Here is a 25,257-nt window from a genome sequence, read left to right as displayed (position 1 = left end):
TCAATCATCCAATCCACCAAACAACTCAAAACAAGAGTCAACACCAACAGGAGAATACACTGTTTACCATTGGCAGAGCATTTTGGCAAATTTTTCTTGGGTGCTACCCACATAATCAGCTGTGCTGCTCATCCCACAAATGCATGATCCTTACAAGTTGGACATCATTGCGAAGGTAAATAAACAGGCTTTCCAACGATGTAAAATACAATGCCAATTAGCATTGTAATAACAGAAAAATAATCGACCAAACACAAGTTTCCGAACTTTGTTTTTCCAGTTTATAAGAAAATAATTCAAAGCAGTATGCAGGCTTACTTTCATATCTTATCTTATCTTATAATCAGCCACAGTCTACATAAAAGTACCGGTAACAAAGTAACCACGGCAATGCATACAGTCTCAGGACTGTCAGCGCACGACTCAACGTATTTATTATTTCATTTTTTTTAATTTGCTCCTAAATCTGTTTCACACAGTCGGTGATTTTTTTGCCAGCTGTTCTTCCTGCATTTATCAGTTTAAACTGTTGTTTTTAGGGATGCACCGATACCACTTTTTGTCAGCCCAAGTACAAGTACTTACATTTGGGTACTCACCGATACCGAGTACCGATGCGAGTCCTTCTCTGAGCCAAAGACCCTCGTTAACAGCCAGCTGGAGGGTGTGAGCGACACGTCAGGCTGGGGAGTCCCGCATACGAGGCGGTGCGCCGCCACCGACTCTAGGTTGGCTTGGAAAGGCTCGGGGTGAGGTGCTTCCCGGGGCCGTGGCCAAAGTGTCACCGGGGCGGACTGTCCTTAGTGCGACCCAACCGCGTCGTGCCCCCATAGCGCGGCGCTGCCCACGTAAAAGGCGTCATTGAATTAGTGAAAACTCTTTTTAGTTGGTTAACCCTGAGATGAGGGACACTCTGGGTTTACAGCTCCAGAGAGAGAGCTAAACTCTGGGTCAGTTACCATGGTAACTGACTCTGTGAACCTAATCTTCTCGCTGGCAGGTTTTCTTCAACCAACTGAGTTTCTCTCTGTCTCCTCCCTCTGACAGAGCCAAACACGCAGCTTTATTTCCTCATTCATTCAGTCAGAGGTTGACCGTATGTCAGAATCTAAATCCTGGTTGGATATTAGTTTGTTACTCTGGACTGTCTAAAGTGACTCTTTTATGTGTTGTCAGTCATTTCTTTGAACATTCAAATATCACACGGCATCAAGTCTCCCTCAGCTCAGAATCAAACCTCTGCATGTCCTTCTTCTTTATAACACTGTGACTCTGAACACAGACAGCTGTCAGTCTGTTAGAGCAGCTCCACTAACATGTTTATTGCTCATAATGTGTAATCTCAGTTTAAACAGTAAAGATCAGCATGAAGCTCAGACGCGTAGGATCAATGAATATGATCTCTCTGGTCCCACTGATGGAACAGAATTCCTCTAATATTGTATATGATGTGTTAATATCTGTGAGTGAGCAGGATGGTGGTGCAGCTGCAGAACGGAGTTGGAAAGAGTTTTTTAAATAGGCTGCGTATAGTCTGAACAGGTTTTAACAGCATTTCACTGACTGGGTTTAAATTGAAACATTTGTTGAAGTAGCTGATATATATATATATATATATATATAGTCACTGTTGAGCCGAGATCCAAACAGATGTCTACTATTTAACATCTACTCTATTTAACCTTTAAATCACCAAACACATTATTACTGGATCAGGCAGCTGTCAATCACTCGTGAACTCCAGTCAAACTAGGCAGCGCTGATCAAATATGAATCAATATTCTGTTACTATAATGCTTTTTTTTCCGGCCTCAAATGTTTTCAGAAACATCTTGTAGTGTACTGTTCAGCTGTACATTTATTTATTTATTTATATATATAAATAAAAAAAACATTTGTCACATTTGATTGTAAAGTGTTTTTGTTAACAGTAAGATGGTTCAATTTATTACAGTGCCATATCATGAACAACATACAGCATTGTTGTGTCATTGGTGTGGAGCAGTGTCTCTACTGCAGCTACCTCTCAACTACTGATTGGTTCTGTTAGATGCATGTCTGTTACCTTTGATCACAGTATACTCTCTGTCACTAATCTGCACCTGTAATGACTGATGTTGAACATGTGTAGTACTCAATTACTTATGTGTGAATTCTGATTCTAGCTATTGTTCCAATATCTATGTTTTGTGTTTGCATGCAGACAAGGCTAAGGGCTTACAAATTAACCTGTCTGAGGCCTTGCAAGGTAAAAATCCCAATGCATACTTCTCTTCCAGCCTGTATTAACATCAATGGGTGGTGTCTTGTGCCTTTTATTGTTGTGCTCTCCAGATACTTCCCTCACTCTCTCACACCCTTGTCTCAGAGCCCTGAATCTAAAAACATGAAGGCAATAAATGTTCCAGATGTGTCAGACTAACAGCTGTCAGTCACAGGCCTTATTGTTCTCTGGTCCTGAGTGTTGTTGAACCTGGGTCAGTGTATTCTTCATCTAAGCCTGTCATACAAATGTAAACTGTCTGCATTTTATTTTTGTAAAATTACAGACAGAAAAAAGTCATGCAGTTTAAAGAAATGGATCGATATCATTTAGCACAAGTCATGGTAAACATGTCATCCTCCTTGTTAAAGTGATGGAAGTTGTGTTCCTTGTTCAGCTGGAACAAATCTGCTGCACCGGAACAAACCTTTTCTCAGCTGGTTTAGATCCAGGGCTTCTGTCAGACATCCTGTCCATTCTGTCCTTCACTCACTCTGTAGCTGGCAGCGCTGATGCTACCATCCTAAACCTAGAACACGAGTTCACAACAGCTTTTTGGGGGGTAGGCTCCTCTAAAGCCTAGTTCACACTATACGACTTTCAAAGTGTTCAGATCTCTGTACTGTTCACACAACTCAACTAGCTGTCTTGTAATCAGGAGTCTTTAGTCGTTGTGGTTTTCACACTATATGACAGAACAGAGACAGGAGGTCACACACTACAAGATCTTTCACCCTGATGAGTTCTCCAAACTACGTTGTCGTGAAAACACGCATGAAAAATACACGGTAAATGACGTGATGGCATGCACGAGACATTTTGCTGATTTTGTCGGCACGTGTTCATAAAATGGCCTGTTTCCACACGTCTTTTTTTACCTTTTATTCCTCTAGGAGAGGTGTCAGCAACCTGCGGCTCCGGCGCCACATCCGTCTATTTAGCCCCTCCAGTAACTCCCTGTGGATTTATAAAAATGGAAATGAATAACAGTTTTGTGTTTACATTTTCATTTTTATTCATCATTGTTGAAGGTCTATGGAACGACGGTGTATTAGGGCCACATTGAGGAAAAAAATAAATTGGAGCTTTAGAGAATAAAGTCATAGGTTTACGAGAAAATAAGTCGTATTATGAGAATAAAATCAGAAGTTTATAGTAGTAATGGTAGGAAGTATAAGTAGTAGTTTTGTGTTATTTTCTTTTTTTTTAGTAAAGTTATGACTTGATAGTAAAGGTTGCTGACCCCTGCTCTAGGTGCAACAGGAACTTTGCTCTGTTGTAAATGCAGCACATACAGTAGGCTAAGTTCCTGTTGTTCCAGGAGACCCCTCCTCCCCCAGGTTTACCCTCAACCCATGGGGAAAATCTGGGCTAAAGCTGTGTAGTGTGAACTAGCTGTGAGTGTTTGTTAATGTCACTAAAACAAACGGTGTTCCTACAGGGTCATGTTGTTTCTTCTTCTTTAGTAATAGAAATTCTAGCTAAAAAGCCCTGACTGTTGCCATCTCCTGTTTTCCCCTCCTAGACTCAGTGTATCCCGTATCCCCTCACATTTAAAGAGCTCCACCAAGCTTCACGCTGACTGTAACCTTTGCCAACCTTCCCATTTAAAGTGGCAATCTGGAAGAGTTTCATTTAAATAGATGCCTGTTAAGTCACCATCTTTGGCCGCAGGAGGTAACACAATGGTGATTGAGCCTACGGCCCACTGATGAAAGTTTAGCAATATTTATATTATTGCAGTATTATGAACTGGGTTCCTGTGCTGATATTCCCTGAGAAAATGCTGTATTACAGTTTTTCTCAATTGTATAAAAATAGAACTATGCACACAAGGCTGGAAACTTGAAGCTCCTATATCAACAACGAGACTCCAGACTGCTAAACTCTAAGAACAATTCAAATAGAGACTCAAAATCAACCAGGACTGCCACTTTAAATAAGGAGAGCACAGACACAATGAGCTTGTTTTATGAAGGAACAGTTGAAAACTCTATGATGAGAGACCGAAGATAATCAGTGGCCAGTCTCCTACAAGCTTGGTCCATGTCTTTAAGTGTCTGTCTGTGTTGAATGATGCATGTAAATGTCCAGTTATCAATGTGTCTTTGTAGTTCCTGTGAGAACCAACAATAAGTCCAACTGTGTGTTTGTTACTGCTGTAGGTAAACTGGTGGCATACGATACAGATGGCGATGGTGATTTTGATGTCGAGGATGCAAAAGTTCTTCTAGGCAAGTAGATTTATCTCTAATTTACAACTCATTTTAGTGTAGTGTGTCTAGTGTACTATCAGTGTCTGTCTCCAGTGCCCAACATCTGGAAATCTCCTCTGCATTTATTGGTGACATGGGACATGATTTCCCACTCATGATGCAGTTGGAACTGCTTTGTTTTGAGTTTGAGCATTTCTGCAGGCCACTGATAAAGTGTGTTTTGTGTTTGTTAATTCATTAATTCAATGGCAGTTTGGGTTTATTTTGCATGACTGACCGCTGCCACAGAGGCAATCTCATCAATGAAAAGCTGAGCTCCCCAAACACTTCTGACCTTAGTACGTACGTCTGTGAATGTTTGTGTGTTTTCATAACTGGTTTGTAATCTAAAATGTCCCCACATTAAAGAGTATGAAAGTTTGAATTAGTCTAAGACCCCTGAGGCTTAGGCCTCTACCAAAGAAGGTAGTTGCTTCGTAGTATGGCTATAACGAACTAATGTCATTCGTTAAACAACCTGTTATTAAAGGATGGAACTCGTGAGGTTCATCAGGATCAGAGGTTGGTTTAATTTACCCGAACTAGGGATTTTAATAATTAACTGTTTAATCGTTAACCGACATTAAGCATTTTAACCGATTAACACCATCGGTTAAAACGGTTAAAAGAAATGTTAATAATTAATAAAAAAGTTGAAAAACTTGTCACTTAAAGGAGAATAGCTGGTCCACCTTAACAAAAAAAAAAATATCCAATTGCGATTATTTTGACTGATATTGCAATTGCGATATGATTTGCAATATTAGAGGGGATTTTAACTTTTACGTCAGTATTCTCATTTTCATTGAAAAACATGAACCTGATTGTGGTGTAATTTTTGCAGGGATCTGTACCAAACAAAGATGTTTTCTTAAGTCTGTAGAATAGGGTGTGTAAAGCCAGGACATCTCTGCAGCACTACAATATTTAATTTAAAATGGTATTTTGACACATTTGCCTTTAACAAATATTGCACCTCCTGCAACTTGAGAATTGCACTAGGCCATATTGGGATTTTGATTATCGATTGAAGATTAATTGTGCAGCCCTCCTCACCTCTGTGTGAAGCTCAAAGCATTCAAGACAGCTGGGAGCTTGATAAGAAAGTTCCCAGTTGTCGTCGGTGCTGTTACTCCCCATGTGATGTCTGCTGCATGTTGCATGGTTTTATACAAGATCAGCTTCAAGTCTTTGTTTTTCTATCTTGTTTCTATAACTCCCAAACCTACTGAAAAGTGTACACTAGTTTTGACATGTTGGACCACAGCTGTATGCCAACGGCTTAATTCCAACAGAAGACTCAAGATTTTGAACTTGGCATGACAAGATGCCATTCGCAGAATCTCAGAGAACCTGAAAACATTTTTTGTATCACTTAATATTAAGTACCCAGTAAAATGGCTGAAATTCGACCGCCACGAGAATCACAAGTTAGGGTTTGTCTTTGTTCACGTTTTTAGATGGAGGCTGGTGAGGATCAAAAGCAGACAGTTTGTTCTCGTCTCAATCTTTGGATGGCATACTTGTACTATGTGTGAATCTACACTCTTTGCTGTTTTTTTAATATTCAAAATACTCACCATTTTGCTGTTAATAGAAGCATTTAGGATGCTGCCATTACACGCAGCAATCTTTGCTTAAATGTTCCCGTTCTCAAGTGCTCTTACGTGACCGTTTTTGCTCCATACTATCAGTTCTTTAGATGAAGCTCTAGGCAGTCTGATCTGTCACCAAAGTTCATCCGTCTTCAGAAAGGTGGTTCTTTACTCTCCCACTAGCAATCCATCATCCATGCCTCTGCAACCACCCTACCCTACCTATTGGCTTTAACAAATTGTTAAAAACTTCAACTTTCTGTTTGCTTCCTGGATTTCTAGTGCATGCTCACACGCATATGCTGTACTTCTCTCGCCCTTTTCTTATGATCCCTTTCTGAATCTCCCCTTTGTGTCTTCTTTGTCTCACTCTTATTGTGTGTTGGAGTTGGTCTCTCTTAAGCTCAGTATCCTTTCATTGCCTTTTATAGAACCGTAGGAGCTGTCTGTATCAAATTGCACTGTAATGGCTGACAAAAGTTGCTGTGCAGTGCAAAGTGATTTATCATTGGAACATTTTCAACACACTCTTAAAGGGTAATGTTGGTATTTTTCAGCCTGGAGCCTATTCTCCCATGTTTCTGTGTCTAAGTGACTAATGGGAACAACACTTTCTGAAGCTGGAGACGGCAGTAGCTAAACGGGCTGTAATGTAATCGCTGGAGGCAACTCCTCACCGTCAGTTTACGTCCACTAGAAGTTGTTGTTGTTGCCGCTGACAGGCTCAGACTGTTATTAGAAGTGTCTGACAGCATTATGGAAAGAACCCTACAGAGAAATAAAACATTTCTCTGACCTTTCACTTGATCCCGTCTGTTCGTTTGCTCTGAGAAGTCTCCTTCTGAAACCTTGCATCTCATCCACATTGTGGAAATCCTCTAAATACTCAGCCATGACAATGGAAATCTTTTAGATACCACTAAGCTACGCTCTCTGTACTCCAACTCTCACTCACGCTTCCACCGTTGTCTTCTGGCAACAAGTCACATGACACAATGACAAACAGGAAGTGAAAGGTCAGAGAAATGTTTTATTTCTCTGTAGGGTTCTTTCCATAATGCTGTCAGACACTTCTAATAACAGTCTGAGCCTGTCGGTGGCAACCCAGTAGCACAAAGCACACCCACTGAGCTGAAGAATGATAGCCGATTCAAACTGAAATTGCAAACGTTACTTTTGTGACGGCTATTTTGCTTTGTTTATATGATTGTTGCATGTAATGGAGTTGTTTTTGGAGTTCTATTACTAAGAGAGCTTATGAAACGTAGTGAACTACCCGTTAACCGATTTCCCAGCTGGAGATGCGTTCGTGCGGTGTCGGCCAGCCTACGTCCCTTCAGCGTCCCTGTTGGCGGTGTGAATGCAAATAGGAAAAAAAGGCTCTTGAAGGTATGTAGTTCTTAGGGAGTCCCCAGTGGGCAGTTCCTCTTATGGAGTCCCCAAAGCCGTTTGATCCAAATTAGACACAAAAACATGCAAAAAATAGGGTCCAGGTTGAAGAATACTGAAGTTGTCCTTAATAGTTTACAATTAACCCCTTTGAAACTTAAGTATCACCAGAATACTGTTAACAGTTGAGCATGTCCCACTGTCTGCTGACAGATTCTAGCTTTCCACCATAGCGCATGTGTATTTACTGGCATGTGGCTGTGTCCACATGGAAATCCAGCTTGAGTTTTTCTCTGCTTTAACTCTTGTCTGTTATTCTAAGGCTGTCTCCACCAGCCAGGAGTGTGACCCGAACGGTCCGGTCAGTGCAGAGAACTCCGCTAAAACCAGGTTCAGGATCACTGCTCTGCATTTTGAAATGATTGCTCAAGTTGGCACAAAGACATTTTGTTGGTGATCATGTGTAGACATCAGGACTCCAGCTGCTTATGATAAAGCCTTAGTAGTTCCCTCGCTGCCTAACATACGCTTAAAACTTCTCTTACCTTCTCCTCTTGTTTCTTTCCCTCTTTCCTCCTCTGCTCTTAACCCTCTTTCATTACATTTCTCTCTTTTCTCCATTTGATTCCACCTTTCTCTCTCGCTGCCTTTTCATTAGTTTTTTCCACTTCTTTCCCCACACTGTTCCATCTCACTTCCACATGTTGTGCTGCCAAACTTTACCCTCCATCCACCCATGCCCCCCACCACCACCTCTTGTTTGCGTAGGCCTGACCAGTGAGGGCGATGATCAGGGTGAATCCGAGGTTCTGGATTGGTTAGAAGAAGTGGAGGGCGGCGGCTCTGATTGGTTAAACGGTTTCTTCACTTTCCTGTACGGTCTGATAAACCCCCTGGAGTCCCTGGAGGAGGAGGAGGAGCACAGTGCCTCAGGAGGACTCGTAGAGGCACAGGAGGAGGACGAGGAGGACGAGGATGAGGGAGGGTTCAGAAAAAGAAGAGCGAATGATGATGGAAGTCAGGGGCAGAAGATCGTCATAGTTGGCCTCCATAACCAATAGCCTCAGGCCAACTGCAGCACCCCAGTTATCCTCTAATGCACTTGATTTCAACCAAAGGGCCTCAGCATCCAACAGCCCAAGCCACAGTGTCTGGGAAACTGTTCCTACAATATGTTCTCTGCTGACTTTGGCAGGTTTTGGAACCTGAACCCAGCCAGTAGCTTTGGATGTGAATATCTCACCTTGTGTTGTAGGCCCCACCCATCCCAGGTTTCACCTACTGGAATCCCCAAATATTGTCAAACTTGACATACAACTTAATTCTTGTATCAGGAGGGTGAAAACCTTTTGAAGAGTTTTCTATCATGTTGATCCCTGTGCTGGGATATGGACGTGATACTCAGGAACACTTTTTGAAGTCTTCTCTTAAATGTTTTTTTTAGAATCTATTAGCATTATTTTTGTGCACAGACCCGTTGGAGACAGCCAGCATGACTAAACAAGACAAAATGCATAGATAATTTGCACTCGGACAGCTGCTCCGTCGCCCCTTTCTCTGACATTTTGACTTTTCCTATTGCTGCATGCCCTACATGTTGATCCTCAACATTTACTCTGGATTCTGGGACTATAAGCATGGATTTGTTCTCTTTTAAACCTCAAGTTTAAGGCACTTGGTTTTGTCTTGGACTGTATTTCTACCTGGTATTAACATGTGATCTGGGTACGGAATGCATCGAGATAAAGAGAACACCTCACCAGGTGAGAAAGCACAGCCTTGATCAGATACTAATACCCAGGTAATGTATCCACATACAGATTGCATGTTGATACCAGGTGGGAATAGGGTCTTGAACTCATGTATGAATGGCACTGAAGGTTTGTAGGATTGCCTTTTCTAATGTGTCAGTATATATTGAGCCAAGTTGACGCGTCCTATGCCTCAGGTTCCTGTGTATTCTATAGGAGTTGTAGTTTGTCTTATGTCATCCCTCTGCTCAGCCACACCGTATATAACTGTATAGACCTTTTTCATGGCAGACATTTTGACATGCCATAGGAGGAAAAGCACACATATAAATAATATCAATTTCATGTTTGATTGTGCTTTTCCTACTATGACAAGTCAAAATGTCTGCTGTGAAAAAACATGCTTCAAATGTCTTCCACCCTAAGTAGTTGTCAGCCATGAAGCCAACTTGTTTAATCCCAGGCTCAGGTTTGTGACTATGCACCGGCAGAATCCATTCATGCCATTCCAGCGTGTTTGTGTTGTGGCTTATCGATGAGAGATGAGTGCACTGCAGTAGAAACAGGGATGTTTGATTGATTACTTGGACAGCTGAAACCAACAGAAGGTGTATTCTTTTTTTGTGCACGTGAGAGAAGGTGTGTTCTTATGTGTTAGCAGGTATGTCATGAACTTGATGGCTGTTATGAATGCATGGATGACACCTGATTTAGAAACAGGCTCTTCCTGCTCTGTTGTGGGGTGAGTCTAGCTGGGACTCTTTAGAAGAATGAATGTACACGATGCTACTGGAAGATACAGGACATGCATAAATCCATAGCTACTGTTATGCAGCAACATTTCTGTCCCCATGAATAACTTCCTCATATATTCTTTAAAATGTGTCAAATATTCATAACAAATGGCTTGAATTATAGATTAAGGTCTTATTTATAACAAACAAAGAATAATGCATGTTAAAAATACTTTTTTTCCCCAAAGTCTTGAGGCTGAAATGTTGCTGTGAATCAGGAATAACCCCTCTGTAACTTGAGTAACTGGTGAGAGAGCCCTCTTCTTGTACAGTCAGCCTGAAAATCCCTCTGCCTCCAGTCCCAGTCCTACTCTACCATACTGGTTTTGTTACCAGTTGTCCTGGCGTCGACATCAACTTCTATCCAATATCTGCTTTGTAATCGGTTTCTGGCAAACCCCGACTTTATTCTGGCTATCTAAACTTAGACTTTTCTGAGGTTCTATTTACATACTGACATAAGCTAACATGAAATCAGATGCCCTCTTTTGAAAAAACTGTGGCCTCTGACTCTTGTAGATATGGTGTTGTGTGCTGTTATAACATCAAATCAGGTCATGTAACTCCAGTGGCTACAGTTCAAGTTACTACGTAGTTTTTGTCAGCAAGAGCTATAACGTTACTCCGCTGTGTGGCATAAAGTATTATTAGTATATGCTGGTCATGGGGTGAATTGTTGGAAACTGTCATAAGAGAATTAGAATGGCTTTATTGACCCAGTATGTGTGCACATACAAGGAATTTGACTCCGGTTTTTCATTGCTCTCAATGAGCGCATGCATATTAGATTAGTAAAGAACTACCAGTGAATCATGCCCTATTCTAGCCTTGGCTTGCATGTGGTATAGGATGAGTATTTTCTATTGAGCTCGTATGGTATGGTTCTATCCTTTCTTCTGTCATCCCCGTGTGCGTGTGTGTTCATATAAACACCAGCTGAGCAGATTGGAGAGCATGAAGAGAGGAAACGAACTAGACGCAGAGGTAGCACACATCACTCCTCCTGCCTCTGCCTCCACACGCTTCATTCATCCAGACTAGTGTCCTCCACTTAAAAAGCAGTTTACTATTCACCACTGAGTTGTTAGTGGCAATATTGACCTTTTATGGTCATTTTGATCTCATATGGCATAATTGTGAAATTCCTCATGTTTTTTTTTACTAATTCTATTTACTCTGGCTAACTAGTGTCGGGGATAATGCTTTTGTGTGTTGTTACTCTGTGTGTTCCCAGTCCGACCTGAACTCCCAGTGCCTATGTTCAGGAGGAGAGAGAGGAAAAAAGCAGGCACCAGAGGAACTAAGTATCTGGCAGGAATGAGAGCAGTGTCTCTGGGCTCAGGTGCGCCGCTGGCTGTGGCCTGTCAATATGAACATGTACAACATGATGTGATGGGGAACACAACAGTGGTGATCACCATTGAAACATTTTTCAATGTACAGTATGCAAATAGTTAATTAATTTGTCCTACAACTTCAGTCATCATTTGATAGAGGTGAAAATGTGTGTGTTCTCCACTACATCCAAGGGTACCCTTTTTTTAATCTTGCAAAGTAGATGTGTGTGTGCTGCTGCAGAAGGGGGTGTGACAGTGGAGACAAAAGCATTATTTTCTGCAAGCCTCAGGTTGTCTCACAATTTGGCTTCCAATCATCTATCAGAGTGCTATAGACCTTTTTCACACTGAGCACAGCTCTCATTGATAGCAGTAAAAATGACTGCATTTCATTCAGGTGAACTAGTTCAGGGTCCTGGTATTGTGCATGCTGGCTTACTGTCATGGGACTTACTGGGACACCTGATGGAACTGAGCCACAAATGTTTCAACTGTGCTTTTCCTGCAATGACGAGTCCAGATGTCTGCAGTGAAAAAGGTCTATGGCTGCAATCACACCAAATAAATCCAGTCCTCCCGTTCATTTGAGTGTGGGTAGTGTGTTTAACCTGCGGTGGTGGGGGCTAGAAGGGATGCTGAAAAAAAACATACGCAGCGGGCCTGCAGCAAAAAGTTGAAACGGACTCAACTTTTGGAGAAACGCAACTTCACGTCACGTAAGCGGTATTCCAGAGCTATACAACCCAGCCATGAGGGAACCGGAGACGTTAATGGTCCGTTAAGTGACACCACACCACCCTGTGCTTTAACGCTGCAACGCTGCAATGCCTGATTTGGTGTGAATGCTGCCTACACCAGGCTTAAGTCAGATTCTGCACAGCTGGACTTGAGTTTTGTCTCTCAATGTAAAGCCAGGCTTAGTTTATACAGCAACAGTGCCTCTGCTACAGTCAGTCAGTGTGGTTTGCTGCAGCGTGAGGCTGAGAGTGGCTTCATGCAGTATTTCTAGTGGACTTGATAGTATTTGGAGCTGTGTAAATGGCTTGTGCATAAAGTGCAACTGGCATTGGACCGTAGGAATGATGAACAGTTGTGTTCATGGACTGACCGCTTCATGGTGTGTAACAACGACAAAGGTATAACCTGTAAAAGAACCCCGTGTTGTAACTCTTGCCTTGTTTGTGTGCAATAATCAGATGAGAAACCTGGAGATGCAGCCAGGAGAGGAGCAAAGAAAGGTATCGTCATGCAGCCACATGCATGAAGCGGTGTGATGTTGCAGTGTGAGCCAGACTAATGGATGAAGTTTCATCTACTCACAACTCATTGTGATTTTAAATCCTGCTGAGTTTGTTTTTATGAACGAGTTATTAACCTGCATTGAAAGGGTTGATTTGCGGTGATTTAAATAGCTATCTAAATGCTGCTGTGTTTAACTTGAGTAGTTTCATGTAGGTCATTTATGTTTTAAGAAAGTGGTGTAAATCAGTTTAATACTGTTTCACACCAGTTTAAACGGAGTATAACGGCAGTGTGGTTTACACACTGCTTGCAGGAGAAAGTGAGAGGAGTATGGCATGGAACCGGTCTATGGTTCGAGTTCATCCTGACATGCACCCTGATGTGTGGCGATGTCCAATAACAGAGTGAATTTGAGCATGGTCTTTGTCCTATAAAAACTCATTTTAAGAGGTGAAACACCAAACAGTGTTGTTGCTCATCCATCCCAGAAACCTCTCCAACCAAGGATGTGGGCTGGAAGCTTCGGGAGGCTCTAAAGCAGCAGCTGGCCATCATCCACGAACGTGTGGAGGCCAAGAAGCTCGCCAAGCTGGCTCTGGCTGAGGTCAGACTGCTCCTGGCCAAAGAGGAGGAGGAGAAGGAGCTGGAGCTAGGGAGAAAGGAAATAACAGCCAGAGTGAAGGAAAGAGTAGCCACCAGGCTGCAAGAGGAAGAGGAGAAAATAGAAAAAGAAGAGATGGAGAAGGCTCTGAAGAAACTAAGGAAAGAAAAAGCAAAACAACTGGATGAGGAAAAGGAAAAGGAAGAGGAGAGCAAGGAGGAGAAGGAAGGGGAGAAGAAATCCCAGAAAGGAGTGGAGAAAGAGGAGAAGTCAGAGAAAAAGGTAAAGGGGGAGGGAAAGAAGGAACAGGAGGAAGACAAGGGGAGAGGGAAAGAGTCTGCCAAAGAAAGACGAAAGAGAAACAAAGCTGAGAAATCTGACAGAAGAGGCAGGAAATGAAGTTAGAATATTTTCATCCCATAGGAAGCCGTTTTAACTTCAGGGCAGGGGATCGAACATTATTTTGGTTCTGACCAAAACGTGTCTGCTGCACCCAGGTATCAAAAAGCCCCATTCATAATCTTGTTACTTCTTCTTCAGTTCCTGATTTAAATCAACATGTTTCCATTGGAAACGGTTTAGCGTGTGTTTGGACATCATTCAACCCAACAGGATAGACGTTTGGCTTCTTTTGTCAAAAGAAGGTAAAAAGGAATTTGTAGAAAAATGTTTATCCTTCTCAAAGTTCTGCATAGAAACTCAGGTATTCTATCGGCACTATAATTCAAAGATTTGAAATGATGCCCAGCCCTGTTTGGCCTGTGTTTAGATGGAGTAGTTCCCAACTGGTCCATCCTCTCCTCAGTCATAGTCATGGAGCACGCCTCAGCTAATTCATCACTTAATGAATATTATTTCACAAACTTCAAACAAAATAATGTGCAGTTAACCCACAAATGAAAAGGTATTGTAGCAAAGTAGATGTTAATAGGCCTAACGACAACCATGCTTTGGTGTGTGTGTGTGTGTGTGAGCCAGTTTGAGTAGTGAGCAGGGATGGGAGTGATGTCGGAACAAGCACTGAAAGATACTGGAGTGGTGATACCCAGTGTGATGTCGTGTTCATGTCTAGATTTGATTACATTGAAAAAAATGTCTATTAATAATAGTGATGTGAGTTTTTATCAATTTAGGGAGATTTGTGTTCTATCATAAATGTGTCAATAAAGTTTCTGGATCCCCGTTAGTGCCTCTTTTCAATGTGAAAGCCAATTGTCTGTGTGTGTGGTTCCACCAGGATGCATGCTGGGAAGAAGAACAGAGATGGAGATCATACTGTGACTCTTTATGAACTCAGGAAACATCCAGTTTAGACTTGCACTGTTTTTTAAAGGTTACTTCTCTTGGGATAAAACTAATTAATTTCCAGCACATTGCATTAGTGACCATTCATTTGAAAATGTAACACAAATGATGAATCCTTATGACAATATTGTGTTTGAGATATCCAGAAAAGCTCCGTCAGTCAGCAAAAGAAACCCTATGCCTTACTCAGTGGATATGACAACCTTATTTGCTGCACAAATTGCTGTACGATCACCTACATGATCACGCCCCATTGTCAACTATCTTTATGTATTGTATCCTCTTCATACGTACATGTGTGTAGCACGTCCATTAATGTGGCCAGTCATTAAATATGGGCTGATATTTTTCAGTATGATCCAGGACTCTGTGTACACACGTACATATCCTGTCTATAATGTACACATACTGTATGATACCTGTCAGCAACATGTGCATTCATCTCATGTAGGGCTGAAAGAGAAGGCTGTTGTGGTCACCTCCCGTCATGAAGAGGCCGCTGCCCCGGTGGAGACGGCTGAACCAGAAGGTACCACTCACTCACTCACTGGTAGACAATGATTGGAGAGGCAACACCGCTGTTGGATGGTGACACATTCCCACTGTTTATTGGGCTTGTTATCGGAGAGCGTACGGCAGCACCGTCCATCTCATTGGGTGGAATAGAACCTGAGTGGTCTTACATTTTGGCTTATTTTGAGAATGACATCAAGAAGTTGTTTAAATGTGTAATTGTATAAAAAGTGAAAAGATGTACTGTAGTTTAACATCTTTATAGTTCTACTCAGTTGGGGACATTTGCCTGTGTCTATGTATAGCAATGAATAATCTCACCACTGTAAATATGTGATGATAAATGAGTTGAGACTGACTGTAGAGATGATCAAATCAGTCAGGTCAGACCTGTTTGAGTCGTCTATTCATCTGTGAATAGCATGTTTTGTTCAGAGTAACAACTTAATTTAAATATCATGTAGAGACAGTTTTTAGACTTTTTAAAGCATATTTAAATGTTGTCACTGATTTGCAGTAGCATACATAGATATTCAATGAAAAGGGCACCAACATGAGCTGGGATTAAATCATGTAAAAAGACCATTTCATTCCATTTTCTGCTGGTTCTTGGCAGTTTTATACTTTGTTATATTAAAACTTTTAGCAAACTTGCAGGTGGGATTGATGGAAAAGATGCTAACCAGATAGAGAAATGCAGTGTTGGCAAAAATGAACCAAAATGAAGCTGGACTCCGCTCAGCAGTTGTACTGAAGAGGCCCTTTTAGCAGACGTGCTCCCTCATATACAGTATACCCTCTGCCAAAGAGTCCTAGGAGGAAATGCACTAAACATGAATGGATCCACTCTTTGAAAAGTGACCAGCATGTCATCAAGGTCTTAATAATGTTATAAGGTACATGTGTGTTTGACAAGTCAAAGGTCATTTTGGCTAATGTTTGATAGGTGGACAATGAATTCGATTTAATTAGAGAAATTGAAACAGAAATAAAAGCAACACAAAGCTGAAGCTCATTCTGCTGCTGTGTGAATGAATGAAGGATATTCCTATCTTATTGAAATACTTATGCTTATTATATATTTTATTTATTATACGCTTGGCAGTGGACCACCTAACATACTGATGAGTCCTCAGAGTCCAGCTGCTTATTTTCATCATCTGCTTGCTTTTTGAATGAAAAAATGGAAACCATTAGCATTTCTGATCTGTCCCTGCCTACTCATTCTGCCACATAATCACATGACCCTCCCCCACCCCCCTCTCTCCTCAGCTGTTTTTGAGCCTGAACCTGTTTATGTGGAGGATGTGATTGAAGCTGCCGTAGCCGAGGACACTTCTGCACCACCACCAGGTACCTGAGTAGGAATGTCTTCATGTGACAATAGTGCTGTAAATCATGTCCTTCATCAATGCAGGCAGATGGTTAATACATGTCTAGTTCCACTACAGGATAGCTAGGAGCATCTCTGCACTATTATGAAAACCTGCGCTGTCTAGCAGCACTACATATTTACAGTCATATCCTCATTAAATGTAATCATTTCCTTCTCAACACCGTTGAGTTCTTTGGAGTGCCTCGATGATATTGTACGTAATGAATGCTGTCTAGTTCTGCCGTGTCATCTTTGAGAACACTTAATACCCCACTGATTACCTGATGATGGAAGTCCAGGTGTGGTATGGGGCTAACATTAGTTTCACTTCTGCATTGAAGATGTCCCACGTTGACACCAACAGGACTGTCCCCAGTACAAGGCTGGGCCTGAACTGCCTCCTGCAGGATGGACCCCGCAAACACACTTTGCCAAGCTGTGGTCTGTGTGTGTGACACAGAATCTGTACAACTCTCTGCTTCTCCCCCTAGAGCCTGAACCTGAGGTAGCAGCCGAGTCTGAACCTGAACCTGAGCCCGAGGCCGAGCCCGAGGCTGAACCAGAACCTGTGGAGACTCCTGAGGTTGGTACAGGCCTGGTTGGTCATTATAAAACAGCCAATTCTTTTCAAAAAGTTCTCTGCTGAGAGTTGAACAATCAAATGTACACATACACAGTATAGTTAGTGAAACCCTTTAAGGGAATCAGTTGTAACTCTATATTATACTGTTACATAGTATAGTAGCTTGATACTTACATTACTTGCATAAACACAAGTGTGAACCTGTTGATGACATTTGTGCGGTGTATTCCTTTTCAGGTGATTGAGGAGGATCCAGAGGTGCTGGAGGAGGAGGAAGAGGAGGCGGCTCCTGCAGTGGAGGAGGAGGAGGTTCCTGCAGTGGAGGAAGAGGAGGAGGTTCCTGCAGTGGAGGAAGAGGAGGAGGTTCCTGCAGTGGAGGAAGAGGAGGAGGCTCTTGCAGTGGAGGAAGAGGAGGAGGCTCTTGCAGTGGAGGAAGAGGAGGAGGCTCCTGCAGTGGAGGAGGAGGAGGAGGAGGAGGAGGCTCCTGCAGTGGAAGAGGAAGAGGCTCCTGCAGTGGAAGAGGAAGAGGAAGAGGAGGAGGCAGCTCCTGCAGTGGAAGAGGAGGAGGAGGAGGAGGAGGCGGCTCCTGCAGTGGAGGAGGAGGTACTGTATGTAATTTGAGTTATTGTGTGTTGCATCATAATTGCATAGTGATTTCATATAGACTGTGCGCCACTGGCAAACTGGAATGTCTTCATCTTGATGTTTGGTGGGATAAAGGCAGAGAACAAAATGACGTAACGACAATCAATGGAAACCAAAATCATCAACCACTGAGGGCTGGATTCAAAACCACACCCTCAAAGTAAAGAATGTAAATCAGGCTGATCCAGCTCATCATGGGAATCAGTAGTGGGTACGGCCCCCGCCTGTCTGTATACACTCCCACAACATCTGGGCATGCTCCTGATGAGTCACCGAATGGTGTCCTGGGGGACCTCCTCCCAGACCTGGATCAGGGCATCAGTGAACTCCTGGACAGTCTGTGGCGGTACTTAGCGGCGTCGGATGCACCGATACATAACGTCCCGTAGGTGGTCAGTTGGATTGAGGTCAGGGGAACGTGAGGGCCAGTCAATGGCATCGATGCCTTCGTCATCCAGGATCTGCCTACACACTCTGGCCACATGAGGCCGGGCATTGTCCTGCAACAGGAGGAACCCGGGGCCCACTGCACCAGGAGGAACCCGGGGCCCACTGCACCAGGAGGAACCCGGGGCCCACTGCACCAGGAGGAACCCGGGGCCCACTGCACCAGGAGGAACCCGGGGTCCACTGCACCAGGAGGAACCCGGGGCCCGGGGCCCGCTGCACCAGGAGGAACCCGGGGCCCGGGGCCCGCTGCACCAGGAGGAACCCAGGGCTCGCTGCACCAGGAGGAACCCGGGGCCCGCTGCACCAGGAGGAACCCAGGGCCCGCTGCACCAGGAGGAACCCAGGGCCCACTGCACCAGGAGGAACCCAGGGCCCACTGCACCAGGAGGAACCCAGGGCCCACTGCACCAGCGTAAAGTCTGACAATCGCTCTGAGGATTTCATCCCGGTACCTAACAGCAGTCAGGGAACCGTTGGCAGTATGCCTCCCCAGACCATCACTGACCCAGCACCAAAGCGGTCATGCTGGATGATGTTACAGGCAGCATAACGTTCACCACAGCGTCTCCAGACTCTTTCACACCGGTCACATGTGCTCAATGTGAACCTGCTCTCATCTGTGAAGAGAACGGGGCGCCAATGGCGGACCTGCCACTTCTGGTGTTCTCTGGCAAATGCCAATGGAGCTGCACGTTGCTGGGCTAAAGTATTCCTTGAGCAGGCCTGTACAGATGTGTCCCAGGTTGTAGCTGTGATCACGACCTGCTGGACCTTCACTTTTTAACAATGATAATGTCCAACTATCATTCAGCACCAGAAGGTGCCGTCATGGCCGACTTTCTGATCACATAATCACACAAAACGTTTTCCTCTGGTTTTGTCAAATATATGTATAGAAGTTTTAACAGCTAATAAAAACGTTTAAAGCCATACCTATTTCTAACCTGTGATCATGTTGCTTGATTCAGGCTGTTCCAGTTGAGGAGGTCGCAGAGATAATGGCAGATCAGCCTGAAGAGGAGGCCGTGGAAGAGGAGGAACCTGCTGCGGCTGAGGAGACCGAGGAGGAGGCTGCTGCTGAAGAGGTGGCATCAGACGTTGACACTTTAGAGGAAGAGAGCACTCCCACAGAAGAAGCTGTCGAGGAGATGGAGGAAGAGGCAGCTCCTTTAGAGGAACCTGCTGAGGAGCCCACTGAAGAGGAGGAAGCTCCAACAGAAGAAACTGTAGAACAGGAGTCAGCGCCTTCAGAGGAACCTGCTGAAGAGGACGCAGCCCCAACAGAAGAAACTGAGGAGGAGTCGGCTGTAGAAGAGGACGCAGCCCCAACAGAAGAGGCACCGGAGGAGGCCGCAGACACAGAGGCAACTCCTGAAGAAGTGGTAGTGGAGGAGCAAACAGTACCAGGTAAAGAGGAAAGCATAGACGTAAAAAGACGAGGTGGTAGGGCTGTCCACGTTTGAATATTCATTCTAAAAAATCACAGGTTTGATCTATTTGAATATCTCAGATGTAAAGATATGCTGGCTCCCTCTGTGCCCGCTGAGCAGATGAGTGGCTCTCCCTCTTCAGAGGCATGCCATTAAATCAGCTAAATAAGAAACAACGGCCATGTACTCAGCCAGTCGCCTATAGACCATATATTTGTTCAAACCCTAAATTAGCTGGCAGCTGGCTGGAGGGAGGTCGTCTGAAAGTTTCCTACTGGCTGTTGGCTATAATGTAAGTCAATTCCAGTAAATATCACAATATGAAATGTGTTTCCTGTTTAAAAAGTACAACTGTCAGAAGATATCCAGTACTACTCCCACATCTTTTCCTTGGTCCCTGATCTGGAGCTCACAGCTGATGGGTCCGTGGTGTGTCTACATGACATAACGTAGCGTTAGCTGTTAGGACACGGTGTCTCTCTCTGCGCCCGACTTCTCTCCATCATGACAGTTGTTGTGAATTATTCCTCGTTCATCTTCACCTATCGTTACATTTCATTTTCACTTGATGGAAGAGACGTTGTGTGACTCCCGCCTGCGATGCATTCAGTGCGCTCAAGGCAGACAGCCGCGGTAGACCTGCTTGTTTTCACAATTGAATATTAATTTTCATATTCAAATGTCTGTTTTATTTAATGTTCAAATCTATATTAGAATTTAGAATATTTGTTGACAGCCCTACAAGGTATAGCAGTTGTATTTTGGTGGTGTTCAGTTTTTGACTTTAAAATAGACCACATTGTGGGAGATAGCTTCTTCAGTGTTGGGTGACAGGATTGATACCACTGTTCCTGTTAAAGAGGAACTCGGCACAGTCTGTTTAAAGGCCATGATTATCTGTGAAAGAAGTTGTATAAAGCCAAGTGTCTCCAGAGGCAGCTGTGTTAAGTCCTTTATGAATGTCTTTAAGTAGTCTAAAGACTCCAGGTTTGAAAGTGGAAACGGTGTTGGGTTGTGGAGAAAGAGCTGAGTTCACCAGACCTCTGTAGGCCGCTGCTCATCTCTGCCAGAGGCTTAGCCACATTAGCCGCTACTAGCACAACACATCACGTCATTTATCTTCTTTTTTTTAAACTAGGAGTGCAACACTAAATTGGTGGGGTGCTCTTTTAATGTGAGCTACAGCCAAGAGCCCATTAGCTTAGCACCAGAAACGGGTGGAGACAATTTGCCTGGTTCTGTCCAGTTGTAACAAATCGACCTACTACCACCTCCAATTAATGAAAGCACTTCTATATAAGCGGTCCGTTCAGGAGCTTCGGAGGTGCTGGTAGCATTAGTTTATCATCTGACAGAGCCAGGCTAGCCGTTTCCTGCTTTCATGCCGGCCGTAGCCTTCGATTTAATGGAAAGATCTGAACCGTGTTCTGTCTCCTCTCTGGGAAATCAGCTTATTTGCTTTCTTTATATGTGAAAGTCTAGTGTATGAGCAGGGCAAACAGGAAGAGAAGTGTTGACACAGATGGTTGTTGACACCTTTAGAAGTAGTGTAGTAATAACTCATTTGACCAGGGTCAATGAAAACACTATTGTGTGTGCATTAGTGTGCTAGTAGACCAGAAGTATTGTTCAGACATGATATGCTGAAGTGGTACACGAAGCCAACGATCACTGAACACCGTGTCTGCTGAGCTGTTGGTGTGAAGCGATGGAGCTGGTGATGGGGGAGTGATGTAGTAAACTGGTTCTGTTCTCAGGAGCATACAGTTGGTTCACGGCTTCAAATGTTCTTTATTCCACAGTCACAGAGACAGAAGAAGAAGAAGTAGAACACGAAGAAGAGGAGGCAGCAGAAGAAGGTGGGTACACACACACACACACACACTAAAGTCCTGCACCAGAACCAGGTGATGGATGAACAGTACATTTAAAGGAGGCAGAGCTTTGTGAGAAGACATGGTTTGATTCTTTCTGTGTTTGTGTTTTCAGTAGCAGAGTTTGTTGAGACAGAGGAACCGCTTCAGGATGAGCCCACAGGTAAACCCCTTCATGCTCATAGTGATGACTGTGTACTGTACTCTATAGGACCTAACACCTTTGTCCTGTTTGGGCCTCCGGTCCACACTTAGTTGTTATTGTCTTTAACCGTTAATCTGCCCATCATTTCCTCCATTCATCGGCCAATTAAATGTCACAAAACACTAGAAACTCCTGGTTATTTTCTAAAGCAAACAGGTGACGTCTTCAGATGCTTTGTTTTGTTCGAGCAATATTCCAAAACCCAAAGACCCATTATTCACATTCCAGTGTTCTAAAACGGAGAACAACAGAAAGGAGTGTTTGGACAATATTCTATATCTTTGTTATTAGCAGTATTTGATCTGTCGATGGACTCATTTCTGACGTGTTTCCTGCTTGTATTTGTAAGCAGTGTTTTTAAATGCAGGCGGCTCAGTGTGGACGTAGTACAACTTAAATCTGTCCCTGTTCCCACTCTTATCCTGGCTTACATAATGTCATCCAACGGCATGAGGCCAGAGCAGCTGCCTGCTATCTAGTGTCCGCTCTGCTGTCAACGTGGAGCTGATAGTCAGCTGCACTTTGAACACAGTATCTGTTCCTGATGCTCCAGTTGCATCAGTAGTAAAGGAGAAGCCCCTCACACTCAAAACCCCCCCATGGTGAACTGCCATTCATTATCACATGGTAACAGCACATCTGTTCCAATTCAAACATACACAACCTATGAAAGGAAGGAAAAGGATTCAGTAGCTTGTAACTTCTTGTTCTTTGTGTGCTTTCAACAGAAACGTAGAGGCTGCCGTGGTCGTCGTGGTGACGGAGCAGGGACCCACTGACCTTGCATCAGCACCATCTGAGCGTGCTCAGAGCGATGATGCACCTCTCCACCTCCAGTGAAACAATTGAGTTGTTATGATGCCCACCCCCCCCCTCCGACCCCCCCCTGCTTTCACACCTTCCTTTAATGTTCCTCTTGGTGTAAATGTGAGATAACGGATGAATTATTTACTAATGCGGTACTCCTGTTTGTCTTTGACTCCCCATTCTTTCCTTCTTCTTTAAGTAGAGTGCCCATTTCCATCTGTGTTCAGGGTGATGTAGTTCTGTGTGACTGTGTCCAGATGGTCAGGCCATGTGAACTCTATGTGCTCTACTTGCAACCAGTCTATCTGCAAGAGCTGTAACATTAAACCGGTCTGGAACTTTATTTTGAAGTCTCTCAGTGATGTAGTTTGGCTTCCTGCAGCTGAACCAGCAGGTTCAGGTCGATACACTGAGCTATTTGACTTTGCAGGTTCAGAAGCTTCACAGATTCAAAACTTAGCTGGCGCAACAAAAGCGGAAGTGTTGCTCTGAAGGAACGCTGCATAATGTTTCCCTCCTGCTGATAAAAAGCAGCTTGATGGGGGTCACAAAAAATCTCTCAAGTTTAGTAACCAAACTAAAACTCTAATGTTCTGCCCCTCTTTAGAAGAACGTCTCCATTGAGCTGTGTGTAGTTCTGGTCACAGTGTTGTAGATTCTATGCAAACCCCTCCCACCCACCCCTCCAGCCAGTTTATGTACCACTCGGTGTGTGTCGACAGGACGAGCCGTATGCTAGCATGTGAATTCAGAGGAAGCTTGTGTGAGAGCGAGAGCATGTGTGTGGATGTGTCCCTATGTGTCCCATGATGAGCATGTGCTTATGTTGACTAGTCAGTCCTTTCTGTGAGCCGTAGACGTCATCATCTTCTTTACCTCCGTGTGTTTGTGTTCTGTAGATTCCTAGCTGTTCTTGTTTGTTTTTCATATTTCCAGATGCGGTTAGCGAGACCATCTAACTAGACTATCAGATTCTTTCTAATATGAAGTTGTAACTTTAAGCTTCAGCTCTTTGAGTTTAAACTGTGATGTAAATTAGGACATCGTGGACGGTGCAAAGCCGTCCCACTGTGGTGTAAAGATTCTTTTTTCAACTCCACCAGCTTATACATGGATGTGGCCTCTAGCAGGCTGATTCAGACAGGACAGTGACACTGAAGCATTTCAACCCTGTGTGATCCAGATCATCTCTGGCCTACAGAGGGTTAAATGGATCCTGTGGAAGTGGGGTAGAACCAGCTGCCTGACACCAGTTAACTGAACCAACAGCGTTGTTTTTATCATCAGTGGCATGTGTTCCATTTACTTAAAGGGAAACCTCACTGTTCCCTTTTGATTTGTGACATCACAAGTAGTCTTGGTGTGTTTTGAATCATTGATCCATGGTAGCAGGTCCCATCATACCCCATCATACCCCATCAGGCCCCTGCAGACCCCATCAGGCCCATACAGACCCAGAAGATCAGAGAGCAAAACATCATCTTACACATCTTTCCATCACAAAACTAATATTGTGGAATTAAGAAAGCCAGATGAGAGCGTTGTGTATCTTCTCTTGAAGGTGATGTGCAGGTCAACGTGCTCTGGTGTCCCTCTGGTGTCCCTCTGGTGTCCCTCTGGTGTCCCTCTTGTATTCTAGTAACCGGGACACCTGGAGAGCTTTGGGACAATGGGTGCAGCACTGTGGATAACACATCTCTGTTGTGATACTGACGTTTTAGGATTCATTCCAACACAACACTACTGTTAGTGGAAGAAGAGAGACCAAGTCAAACATACCTCTTTATTTACTATTCTGTCTTTTGGTGTCACAGTCCCACTCTGTGTTTCTGCTCCTGACATATTGTAACTATCAGATTGTTTTTACGGTGTGCAGTAGTGGTTTTTGTAGGATGTCTCGTCCACTAGCTGGTCTTTTCTACTTCCTGACACTTTGTAAGTCAATGTGAACTGTAAAACCTTTTTAACATTGAAGATTACAATCTTTACCAAGAGAGAGCTTCTAGATTTTTAAAAGCAACATTTTTAAAAAGGACTTGGAGAAATAAAATAAAATTTAAAAAAAACGATTTTTCTGAAAATGCTTTAAAAGCTTTTTACAAAGCCATAAGCGGTTTGACAGGCAGGTGTACGGGGCTGTGCTACTTCAGGACAACTTTTACTCTCCAACAATAGAAAAGGAGGAGCAATAAAATAAAGCCGCAGAGCAACCGCACCGCAGCAAGCCGGTGAAACCGATTGTGATCTTTTCATGACTGATCTTTGATCTTTGTCATGAACCTGCTGTGATGACATGGACCGCTCTGCTCCCAGAGAGGTGGCAGTTGTTCCCTTAGTGTCTGCTGGAGACAGCAGACTGAGCTCCACAGTAGTCTGGGGAGAGAAAGTTGTTGGTTAAAACCTGCCCAGCTCTTTGCCTCAGTGTTGTCTGCAGATCTAATACTGTCTGGAGATGATGGGGATTAAATTATTGTGAAGTAATGATGGATTGTGAAGATTTGAAGTGTCACAGTTTCTGTAAATGATCTATTGCTGCAATAAAAGGTTTGGGACAACACGGCAATGACTCCGGTCTTTTTGTGTATGTGGTTCGACACCACTGGTTTCCACTAAAGTCCTTATGATGACAAGCATTAGGCTAAATAGGATGAACATGTGTTGCTCAATAATGAAAACGTTATTACTGTCCGATGCAACCCACGGGGGGGGGGCTCTGACCGGCTGAGTGGAATCCTCCGGAGATCCATTACGCACGGGAGAGGCTGTGCTAACGCAGATCCATCAGCCTCAAAATGCCGTCGTTTAGGAGGAGAGCGCCCATAAACATGGAAGTAGGCTACGTC

The 25,257-nt window shown here is 43.6% G+C and overlaps 2 protein-coding genes across 21 annotated transcripts in view; both read left to right on the top strand.

Moving 5' to 3' along the window:
• The window catches only part of LOC141777804 (uncharacterized), a 38,080-nt gene extending 13,107 nt beyond the window's left edge, over positions 1-24,973 (top strand). For 2 of the 19 annotated variants that reach the window (XM_074652381.1, XM_074652374.1), the window contains exons 3-12: positions 2,204-2,248; positions 4,429-4,497; positions 14,984-15,061; positions 16,318-16,398; positions 16,912-17,003; positions 17,241-17,606; positions 19,067-19,505; positions 21,331-21,387; positions 21,521-21,565; positions 22,336-24,973. In XM_074652381.1, the coding sequence (XP_074508482.1) occupies positions 2,204-2,248; positions 4,429-4,497; positions 14,984-15,061; positions 16,318-16,398; positions 16,912-17,003; positions 17,241-17,606; positions 19,067-19,505; positions 21,331-21,387; positions 21,521-21,565; positions 22,336-22,343 (1,280 nt within the window). In that variant the 3' untranslated portion in view covers positions 22,344-24,973. Of the gene's footprint in view, positions 1-2,203; positions 2,249-4,428; positions 4,498-14,983; positions 15,062-16,317; positions 16,399-16,911; positions 17,004-17,240; positions 17,607-19,066; positions 19,506-21,330; positions 21,388-21,517; positions 21,566-22,335 lie in introns of all 19 variants that reach the window. The other 17 variants (XM_074652379.1, XM_074652373.1, XM_074652385.1 and 14 more) reach the window with 14 other exon arrangements.
• LOC141777806 (uncharacterized) lies at positions 8,570-14,413 on the top strand. 2 transcript variants are annotated; one of them, XM_074652394.1, is made up of 4 exons: positions 8,570-11,031; positions 11,282-11,389; positions 12,581-12,622; positions 13,115-14,413. In XM_074652394.1, exons 2-4 carry the CDS (start codon positions 11,305-11,307, stop codon positions 13,624-13,626), a joined length of 639 nt encoding a protein of 212 aa, XP_074508495.1. In that variant the 5' UTR covers positions 8,570-11,031; positions 11,282-11,304; the 3' UTR covers positions 13,627-14,413. The 2 variants fall into 2 exon arrangements, with proteins under 2 accessions (XP_074508495.1, XP_074508494.1); XM_074652393.1 differs by having other exon boundaries at positions 8,570-11,389.
• Positions 24,974-25,257: the final 284 nt, after the last annotated feature.

This window comes from Sebastes fasciatus, chromosome 11 (assembly GCF_043250625.1).
Source record: "Sebastes fasciatus isolate fSebFas1 chromosome 11, fSebFas1.pri, whole genome shotgun sequence".
Classification (NCBI taxonomy): Eukaryota; Metazoa; Chordata; class Actinopteri; order Perciformes; family Sebastidae; genus Sebastes; species Sebastes fasciatus.
The sequence above is the reverse complement of the archived record's forward strand: the minus strand, read 5'-3'. Positions and strand labels throughout refer to the sequence as shown.

Bases quoted from the DNA above. Each gene is read 5' to 3' on its own strand.
- LOC141777806 (XM_074652394.1), top strand. From the start codon at position 11,305: ATGTTCAGGAGGAGAGAGAGGAAAAAAGCAGGCACCAGAGGAACTAAG. The intron at 11,390-12,580 runs GTGCGCCGCTGG...TGCAATAATCAG, and splicing joins AGCAGTGTCTCTGGGCTCAG to ATGAGAAACCTGGAGATGCA. The intron at 12,623-13,114 runs GTATCGTCATGC...CATCCATCCCAG, and splicing joins CAGGAGAGGAGCAAAGAAAG to AAACCTCTCCAACCAAGGAT.